Raw genomic sequence first — 12,378 nt, forward strand, 5'->3', positions numbered from 1 at the left:
CCCTGAGATACAACGATCCATGGAATCCCTGAGATACAACGATCCATGGAATCCCTGAAATACAATGATACGTGGAATCCCTGAGATACAATGAAACATGGAATCCCTGAAATACAACGACACATTGAATCTCTGAAATACAACAATACATGGAATCCCTGAGATACAACGATCCATGGAATCCCTGAAATACAATACTATGTGGAATCCCTGAGATACAACGATACATGGAATCCCTGAAATACAACGACACATGGAATCCCTGAAATACAACGACACATGGAATCCCTGAAATACAACGACACATGGAATCCCTGAAATACAACGATTCATGGAATCCCTGAAATACGATACATGGAATCCCTGAAATAAAACGATCCATGGAATCCCTGAAACACAACGATACATGTAATCCCTGAAATACAACGATACATGGAATCCCTGAGATACAACGATCCATGGAATCCCTGAGATACAACGATACGTGGAATGCCTGAGATACAACGATACATGGAATCCCTGAAATACAACGACACATGGAATCCCTGAAATAAAACGATACACAGAATCCCTGAGATACAATGATCCATGGAATCCCTGAAATACAACGATTCATGGAATCCCTGAAATACAATGATACATGGAATACCTGAGATACAGCAATACATGGAATCCCTGAGATACAATGATCCATGGAATCCCTGAAATACAATTAACGCATGAAATCCCTGAAATACAACGAGACATGGAATCCCTGAGATACAACAAACATGGAATCCCTGAGATACAACGATACATGGAATCCCTGAAATACAACGAGACATGGAATCCCTGAGATACAACGATACATGGAATCCCTGAAATACAGCGATACATGGAATCCATACATGGAATCCCTAAAATACAACGATACATGGAATCCCTGAGATATAATGATACATGGAATCCCTGAGATACAACGATACATGGAATCCCTGAGATACAACGATACATGGAATCCCTGAGATACAACGATACATGGAATCCCTGAGATACAACGATACATGGAATCCCTGAGATACAACGATACATGGAATCCCTGAGATACAACGATACATGGAATCCCTGAGATATAATGATACATGGAATCCCTGAGATACAACGATACATGGAATCCCTGAGATACAACGATACATGGAATCCCTGAGATACAATGATCCATGGAATCCCTGAAATACAACGATTCATGGAATCCCTGAAATACAATGATACATGGAATACCTGAGATACAGCAATACATGGAATCCCTGAGATACAATGATCCATGGAATCCCTGAAATACAATTAACGCATGAAATCCCTGAAATACAACGAGACATGGAATCCCTGAGATACAACAAACATGGAATCCCTGAGATACAACGATACATGGAATCCCTGAAATACAACGAGACATGGAATCCCTGAAATACAACGAGACATGGAATCCCTGAGATACAACGATACATGGAATCCCTGAAATACAGCGATACATGGAATCCATACATGGAATCCCTAAAATACAACGATACATGGAATCCCTGAGATATAATGATACATGGAATCCCTGAGATACAACGATACATGGAATCTCTGAGATACAACGATACATGGAATCCCTGAGATACAACGATACATGGAATCCCTGAGATACAACGATACATGGAATCCCTGAGATATAATGATACATGGAATCCCTGAGATACAACGATACATGGAATCCCTGAGATACAACGATACATGGAATCCCTGAGATACAACGATACATGGAATCCCTGAGATACAACGATACATGGAATCCCTGAGATACAACGATACATGGAATCCCTGAGATACAACGATCCATGGAATCCCTGAGATACAACGATCCATGGAATCCCTGAAATACAATGATACGTGGAATCCCTGAGATACAATGAAACATGGAATCCCTGAAATACAACGACACATTGAATCTCTGAAATACAACAATACATGGAATCCCTGAGATACAACGATCCATGGAATCCCTGAAATACAATACTATGTGGAATCCCTGAGATACAACGATACATGGAATCCCTGAAATACAACGACACATGGAATCCCTGAAATACAACGACACATGGAATCCCTGAAATACAACGACACATGGAATCCCTGAAATACAACGATTCATGGAATCCCTGAAATACGATACATGGAATCCCTGAAATAAAACGATCCATGGAATCCCTGAAACACAACGATACATGTAATCCCTGAAATACAACGATACATGGAATCCCTGAGATACAACGATCCATGGAATCCCTGAGATACAACGATACGTGGAATGCCTGAGATACAACGATACATGGAATCCCTGAAATACAACGACACATGGAATCCCTGAAATAAAACGATACACAGAATCCCTGAGATACAATGATCCATGGAATCCCTGAAATACAACGATTCATGGAATCCCTGAAATACAATGATACATGGAATACCTGAGATACAGCAATACATGGAATCCCTGAGATACAATGATCCATGGAATCCCTGAAATACAATTAACGCATGAAATCCCTGAAATACAACGAGACATGGAATCCCTGATATACAACAAACATGGAATCCCTGAGATACAACGATACATGGAATCCCTGAAATACAACGAGACATGGAATCCCTGAGATACAACGATACATGGAATCCCTGAAATACAGCGATACATGGAATCCATACATGGAATCCCTAAAATACAACGATACATGGAATCCCTGAGATATAATGATACATGGAATCCCTGAGATACAACGATACATGGAATCCCTGAGATACAACGATACATGGAATCCCTGAGATACAACGATACATGGAATCCCTGAGATACAACGATACATGGAATCCCTGAGATACAACGATACATGGAATCCCTGAGATACAACGATACATGGAATCCCTGAGATATAATGATACATGGAATCCTTGAGATACAACGATACATGGAATCCCTGAGATACAACGATACATGGAATCCCTGAGATACAACGATACATGGAATCCCTGAGATACAACGATACATGGAATCCCTGAGATACAACGATACATGGAATCCCTGAGATACAACGATCCATGGAATCCCTGAGATACAACGATCCATGGAATCCCTGAAATACAATGATACGTGGAATCCCTGAGATACAATGAAACATGGAATCCCTGAAATACAACGACACATTGAATCTCTGAAATACAACAATACATGGAATCCCTGAGATACAACGATCCATGGAATCCCTGAAATACAATACTATGTGGAATCCCTGAGATACAACGATACATGGAATCCCTGAAATACAACGACACATGGAATCCCTGAAATACAACGACACATGGAATCCCTGAAATACAACGACACATGGAATCCCTGAAATACAACGATTCATGGAATCCCTGAAATACGATACATGGAATCCCTGAAATAAAACGATCCATGGAATCCCTGAAACACAACGATACATGTAATCCCTGAAATACAACGATACATGGAATCCCTGAGATACAACGATCCATGGAATCCCTGAGATACAACGATACGTGGAATCCCTGAAATACAACGACACATGGAATCCCTGAAATAAAACGATACACAGAATCCCTGAGATACAATGATCCATGGAATCCCTGAAATACAACGATTCATGGAATCCCTGAAATACAATGATACATGGAATACCTGAGATACAGCAATACATGGAATCCCTGAGATACAATGATCCATGGAATCCCTGAAATACAATTAACGCATGAAATCCCTGAAATACAACGAGACATGGAATCCCTGAGATACAACAAACATGGAATCCCTGAGATACAACGATACATGGAATCCCTGAAATACAGCGATACATGGAATCCATACATGGAATCCCTAAAATACAACGATACATGGAATCCCTGAGATATAATGATACATGGAATCCCTGAGATACAACGATACATGGAATCCCTGAGATACAACGATACATGGAATCCCTGAGATACAACGATACATGGAATCCCTGAGATACAACGATACATGGAATCCCTGAGATACAACGATACATGGAATCCCTGAGATACAACGATACATGGAATCCCTGAGATACAACGATACATGGAATCCCTGAGATACAACGATACATGGAATCCCTGAGATACAACGATACATGGAATCCCTGAAATACAATGATACGTGGAATCCCTGAGATACAATGAAACATGGAATCCCTGAAATACAACGACACATTGAATCTCTGAAATACAACAATACATGGAATCCCTGAGATACAACGATCCATGGAATCCCTGAAATACAATACTATGTGGAATCCCTGAGATACAACGATACATGGAATCCCTGAAATACAACGACACATGGAATCCCTGAAATACAACGACACATGGAATCCCTGAAATACAACGACACATCTAATCCCTGAAATACAACGATTCATGGAATCCCTGAGATACAGCGATACATGGAATCTCTGAGATACAACGAGACATGGAATCCCTGAAATACAATGATACGTGGAATCCCTGAGATAAAACGAAACATGGAATCCCTGAAATACAACGACACATTGAATCTCTGAAATACAACAATACATGGAATCCCTGAGATACAACGATCCATGGAATCCCTGAAATACAATACTATGTGGAATCCCTGAGATACAGCGATACATGGAATCCCTGAAATACAACGACACATGGAATCCCTGAAATACAACGACACATGGAATCCCTGAAATACAACGACACATGGAATCCCTGAAATACAACGATACATGGAATCCCTGAGATACAACGATACATGCAATCCCTGAGATACAACGATACATGGAATCCCTGAAATACAATGATACGTGGAATCCCTGAAATACAACGACACATGGAATCCCTGAAATACAACGATACATGGAATCCCTGAGATACAACGATACATGCAATCCCTGAGATACAACGATACATGGAATCCCTGAAATACAACGACACATGGAATCCCTGAAATACAACGACACATGGAATCCCTGAAATACAACGACACATGGAATCCCTGAAATACAACGATTCATGGAATCCCTGAGATACAGCGATACATGGAATCCCTGAGATACAGCGATACATGGAATCCCTGAAATACAATGATACATGGAATACCTGAGATACAGCAATACATGGAATCCCTGGGATACAACAAACATGGAATCCCTGAGATACAACAAACATGGAATCCCTGAGATACAACGATACATGGAATCCCTGAAATACAACAAACATGGAATCCCTGAAATACAGCGATACATGGAATCCCTGAAATACAACGATACATGGAATCCCTGAAATACAATGATACATGGAATCCCTGAGATACAACGATACATGGAATCCCTGAGATACAACGATACATGGAATCCCTGAGATACAACGATCCATGGAATCCCTGAGATACAACGATCCATGGAATCCCTGAAATACAATGATACGTGGAATCCCTGAGATACAATGAAACATGGAATCCCTGAAATACAACGACACATTGAATCTCTGAAATACAACAATACATGGAATCCCTGAGATACAACGATCCATGGAATCCCTGAAATACAATACTATGTGGAATCCCTGAGATACAACGATACATGGAATCCCTGAAATACAACGACACATGGAATCCCTGAAATACAACGACACATGGAATCCCTGAAATACAACGACACATGGAATCCCTGAAATACAACGATTCATGGAATCCCTGAAATACGATACATGGAATCCCTGAAATAAAACGATCCATGGAATCCCTGAAACACAACGATACATGTAATCCCTGAAATACAACGATACATGGAATCCCTGAGATACAACGATCCATGGAATCCCTGAGATACAACGATACGTGGAATCCCTGAAATACAACGACACATGGAATCCCTGAAATAAAACGATACACAGAATCCCTGAGATACAATGATCCATGGAATCCCTGAAATACAACGATTCATGGAATCCCTGAAATACAATGATACATGGAATACCTGAGATACAGCAATACATGGAATCCCTGAGATACAATGATCCATGGAATCCCTGAAATACAATTAACGCATGAAATCCCTGAAATACAACGAGACATGGAATCCCTGAGATACAACAAACATGGAATCCCTGAGATACAATGATACATGGAATCCCTGAAATACAGCGATACATGGAATCCATACATGGAATCCCTAAAATACAACGATACATGGAATCCCTGAGATATAATGATACATGGAATCCCTGAGATACAACGATACATGGAATCCCTGAGATACAACGATACATGGAATCCCTGAGATACAACGATACATGGAATCCCTGAGATACAACGATACATGGAATCCCTGAGATACAACGATACATGGAATCCCTGAGATACAACGATACATGGAATCCCTGAGATACAACGATACATGGAATCCCTGAGATACAACGATACATGGAATCCCTGAAATACAATGATACGTGGAATCCCTGAGATACAATGAAACATGGAATCCCTGAAATACAACGACACATTGAATCTCTGAAATACAACAATACATGGAATCCCTGAGATACAACGATCCATGGAATCCCTGAAATACAATACTATGTGGAATCCCTGAGATACAACGATACATGGAATCCCTGAAATACAACGACACATGGAATCCCTGAAATACAACGACACATGGAATCCCTGAAATACAACGACACATCTAATCCCTGAAATACAACGATTCATGGAATCCCTGAGATACAGCGATACATGGAATCTCTGAGATACAACGAGACATGGAATCCCTGAAATACAATGATACGTGGAATCCCTGAGATAAAACGAAACATGGAATCCCTGAAATACAACGACACATTGAATCTCTGAAATACAACAATACATGGAATCCCTGAGATACAACGATCCATGGAATCCCTGAAATACAATACTATGTGGAATCCCTGAGATACAGCGATACATGGAATCCCTGAAATACAACGACACATGGAATCCCTGAAATACAACGACACATGGAATCCCTGAAATACAACGACACATGGAATCCCTGAAATACAACGACACATGGAATCCCTGAAATACAACGATACATGGAATCCATGAGATACAACGATACATGCAATCCCTGAGATACAACGATACATGGAATCCCTGAAATACAATGATACGTGGAATCCCTGAAATACAACGACACATGGAATCCCTGAAATACAACGATACATGGAATCCCTGAGATACAACGATACATGCAATCCCTGAGATACAACGATACATGGAATCCCTGAAATACAACGACACATGGAATCCCTGAAATACAACGACACATGGAATCCCTGAAATACAACGACACATGGAATCCCTGAAATACAACGATTCATGGAATCCCTGAGATACAGCGATACATGGAATCCCTGAGATACAGCGATACATGGAATCCCTGAAATACAATGATACATGGAATACCTGAGATACAGCAATACATGGAATCCCTGGGATACAACAAACATGGAATCCCTGAGATACAACAAACATGGAATCCCTGAGATACAACGATACATGGAATCCCTGAAATACAACAAACATGGAATCCCTGAAATACAGCGATACATGGAATCCCTGAAATACAACGATACATGGAATCCCTGAAATACAATGATACATGGAACACCTGAGATACAGCAATACATGGAATCCCTGGGATACAACGATCCATGGAATCTGATTAATTAAAAACAAAGCAAGTTCTAGAACTGAGCTAATAATTTGTAGCAATAGGACCTGGAGTTATGACGTTCACAGTATCTCAGGCAGAGGCAGTGTAACACCATTCCACCAGACAAGGACAGTTACACGGTACAGGAAAGGTTGTGCCCCTTTAATGACCAGAGACAGTCATACTGAGCCCCATTGCTATCTGTGGGATAGACCAGGTATAACTCCTGATAATTATAGCCATGTCAGCTGGACTAACATGTATTTACATAGAGGGGGGAAATCCAGGAATATACAGCACTCACTGGGATCCCTCCTTTAATTCCCAATCCTGCTGAGTGCAGACAGGGAATGTGTTTTGGAAGGCAGGACAGATAATAAATAAAGGGGTCTAGCAATGGTGGCAGATATCTCTTTAAACATCCAATTCTTGGACACAGAGGAAGTCAGTGTAGAAAGTACTGAATGGGATTGCTCAGCTGTTAAATAAAGGGGAAGGAAGCCCCTGGTCAGTAAATGGGGACTGACACAGTGAGAAGTTATTATTAATGACACAGGTACTAATTCTACTCAGTAACAAAATAACCAAAACCAATGGTATGTCCTGAAACCATGAGAATCAATCAGTCATGGATGGAAAATCCTATAATTACCATTTATATATCATCCTTAGAATTCCTAATTCACACACTCATTCATTCAAAGTAATCGTTTGGCTAAGCATACCTACATAGCACAAACTTAATAACTATAAAATACTGATCCATAAAAACAACACTAATCAAAAGGTCCCAATCATGGGACTCACCTGGTTATTAGGGCTGGGAGTCACGTGGCTGTTGCTGACTGTTACCTGGTTGCTAGGGGCGGGTGTTACCTGGTTGCTAGGGCCGGGTGTTACCTGGTTGCTAGGGCCGGGAGTCACCTGGTTGCTAGGGCCGAGTGTTACCTGGTTGCTAGGGCCGGGAGTCACCTGGTTACTAGGGCCGGGAGTCACCTGGTTGCTAGGGCCGGGAGTCACCTGGTTGCTAGGGCCGGGAGTCACCTGGTTGCTAGGGCCGGGTGTTACCTGGTTGCTAGGGCCGGGAGTCACCTGGTTACTAGGGCCGGGAGTCACCTGGTTGCTAGGGCCGGGAGTCACCTGGTTGCTAGGGCCGGGTGTTACCTGGTTGCTAGGGCCGGGAGTCACCTGGTTGCTAGGGCCGGGAGTCACCTGGTTGCTAGGGCCGGGAGTCACCTGGTTGCTAGGGCCGGGAGTCACCTGGTTGCTAGGGCCGGGTGTTACCTGGTTGCTAGGGCCGGGAGTCACCTGGTTGCTAGGGCCGGGAGTCACCTGGTTGCTAGGGCCGGGAGTCACGTGGCTGCTGCTGGGTGCGGATCAGCAGGTGGAAACTGGAAAGTGTTCGTTATATCGGGAGACAAACTGACGGCTCGATTTATCGGGTGAGCCAGTATGTGATTCGGTGAGAGCTCCTATCGGTTCGCCATGGCTCCCCTGCGGCAGGAGGTTCGGTATCACAAGGTCCAGGAAACAGAGAGCGAGGACCCGGAGGAGGTGACTGTCCACCTGTACAGGTAATGTGTGAACCTCCTAAATATAACACACAGTGTGACTGCCCACCTGTACAGGTAATGTGTGAACCTCCTAAATATAACACACAGTGTGACTGCCCACCTGTACAGGTAATGTGTGAACCTCCTAAATATAACACACAGTGTGACTGTCCACCTGTACAGGTAATGTGTGAACCTCCTAAATATAACACACAGTGTGACTGCCCACCTGTACAGGTAATGTGTGAACCTCCTAAATATAACACACAGTGTGACTGCCCACCTGTACAGGTAATGTGTGAACCTCCTAAATATAACACACAGTGTGACTGCCCACCTGTACAGGTAATGTGTGAACCTCTATATAACACACAGTGTGACTGCCCACCTGTACAGGTAATGTGTGAACCTCCTAAATATAACACACAGTGTGACTGCCCACCTGTACAGGTAATGTGTGAACCTCTGTATAACACACAGTGTGACTGCCCACCTGTACAGGTAATGTGTGAACCTCCTAAATATAACACACAGTGTGACTGTCCACCTGTACAGGTAATGTGTGAACCTCCTAAATATAACACACAGTGTGACTGCCCACCTGTACAGGTAATGTGTGAACCTCCTAAATATAACACACAGCGTGACTGCCCACCTGTACAGGTAATGTGTGAACCTCCTAAATATAACACACAGTGTGACTGCCCACCTGTACAGGTAATGTGTGAACCTCTATATAACACACAGTGTGACTGCCCACCTGTACAGGTAATGTGTGAACCTCCTAAATATAACACACAGTGTGACTGCCCACCTGTACAGGTAATGTGTGAACCTCTGTATAACACACAGTGTGACTGCCCACCTGTACAGGTAATGTGTGAACCTCCTAAATATAACACACAGTGTAACTGCCCACCTGTACAGGTAATGTGTGAACCTCCTAAATATAACACACAGTGTGACTGCCCACCTGTACAGGTAATGTGTGAACCTCCTAAATATAACACACAGTGTGACTGCCCACCTGTACAGGTAATGTGTGAACCTCCTAAATATAACACACAGTGTGACTGCCCACCTGTACAGGTAATGTGTGAACCTCCTAAATATAACACACAGTGTGACTGCCCACCTGTACAGGTAATGTGTGAACCTCCTAAATATAACACACAGTGTGACTGCCCACCTGTACAGGTAATGTGTGTACCTCCTAAATATAACACACAGTGTGACTGCCCACCTGTACAGGTAATGTGTGTACCTCTGTATAACACACAGTGTGACTGCCCACCTGTACAGGTAATGTGTGAACCTCCTAAATATAACACACAGTGTGACTGCCCACCTGTACAGGTAATGTGTGAACCTCCTAAATATAACACACAGTGTGACTGCCCACCTGTACAGGTAATGTGTGAACCTCTATATAACACACAGGGTGACTTTCCACCTGTACAGGTAATGTGTGAACCTCTATATAACACACAGGGGGTGATTCTTCTCCTGTACATGTATAACACACAGGTAGCACGGCTTGCTGTGTATAGCGCACAGGTAGCACGGCTTGCTGTGTATAGCGCACAGGTAGCACGGCTTGCTGTGTATAGCGCACAGGTAGCACGGCTTGCTGTGTATAACACACAGGTAGCATGGCTTGCTGTGTATAGCACACAGGTCTTGCTGTGTATAACACACAGGTAGCATGGCTTGCTGTGTATAGCGCACAGGTAGCACGGCTTGCTGTGTATAGCGCACAGGTAGCACGGCTTGCTGTGTATAGCGCACAGGTAGCACGGCTTGCTGTGTATAGCGCACAGGTAGCACGGCTTGCTGTGTATAACACACAGGTAGCATGGCTTGCTGTGTATAGCACACAGGTCTTGCTGTGTATAACACACAGGTAGCATGGCTTGCTGTGTAGAGCGCACAGGTAGCATGGCTTGCTGTGTATAGCGCACAGGTAGCATGGCTTGCTGTGTATAGCGCACAGGTAGCATGGCTTGCTGTGTATAGCGCACAGGTAGCATGGCTTGCTGTGTATAGCGCACAGGTAGCATGGCTTGCTGTGTATAGCGCACAGGTAGCATGGCTTGCTGTGTATAGCGCACAGGTAGCATGGCTTGCTGTGTATAGCGCACAGGTAGCATGGCTTGCTGTGTATAGCGCACAGGTAGCATGGCTTGCTGTGTATAGCGCACAGGTAGCATGGCTTGCTGTGTATAGCGCACAGGTAGCATGGCTTGCTGTGTATAGCGCACAGGTAGCATGGCTTGCTGTGTATAGCGCACAGGCAGCATGGCTTGCTGTGCATAGCGCACAGGTAGCACGGCTTGCTGTGCATAGCGCACAGGTAGCACGGCTTGCTGTGCATAGCGCAAAGGTAGCACGGCTTGCTGTGCATAGCGCACAGGTAGCACGGCTTGCTGTGTATAGCGCACAGGCAGCATGGCTTGCTGTGTATAGCACACAGGTGACACATGATATAAAGTGCAATCTGCACTCCCACACAGGGTATGACAGGTGCTGCCCGCTTGTAGTCCAGGTTATGATATGATTGTGTGTTTTTCTGCAGTTGCTGATTGTGTAATATTTGCTGAGCAGAGATTGAGTAATCATGGGGAGTGTTAACCTTTCCACAGCTCTTATTTGCACGGTTCTAGATGTCACACAGGCTTGTCTTTCTGGACAGATTTACACTGTGTTTAATAACATGGTTTGTGCCATGATAACCATATAATCACTATTTTTACACAGGCTGCAAAAGGTAATGTACAGCCAAACAGAAACAATCAATTCTCTCACTGAAATGGGGATCAAAAATCCTGGAGTAGGATTGTCCCTTACACTGGGTGGGAGAGATTTAGGAAGGATTGTCCCTTACTGTGGGTGGGAGAGATTTAGGAAGGATTGTCCCTTACTGTGGGTGGGAGAGATTTAGGAAGGATTGTCCCTTACTGTGGGTGGGAGAGATTTAGGAAGGATTGTCCCTTACTGTGGGTGGGAGAGATTTAGGAAGGATTGTCCCTTACTGT

General features: G+C 43.3%; 1 protein-coding gene across 1 annotated transcript in view; it reads left to right on the forward strand.

Annotated features, from left to right (window-relative positions):
- Positions 1-9,146: 9,146 nt before the first annotated feature.
- The window catches only part of GGT6 (gamma-glutamyltransferase 6), a 119,063-nt gene continuing 115,831 nt past the window's right edge, over positions 9,147-12,378 (forward strand). The window contains exon 1 of the mRNA XM_063453537.1: positions 9,147-9,364. Coding sequence (XP_063309607.1) covers positions 9,276-9,364 — 89 coding nt within the window. The 5' untranslated portion in view covers positions 9,147-9,275. The remainder of the gene's footprint in view (positions 9,365-12,378) is intronic.

This window comes from Pelobates fuscus, chromosome 5 (genome assembly GCF_036172605.1).
Source record: "Pelobates fuscus isolate aPelFus1 chromosome 5, aPelFus1.pri, whole genome shotgun sequence".
NCBI classification, from domain to species: Eukaryota; Metazoa; Chordata; class Amphibia; order Anura; family Pelobatidae; genus Pelobates; species Pelobates fuscus.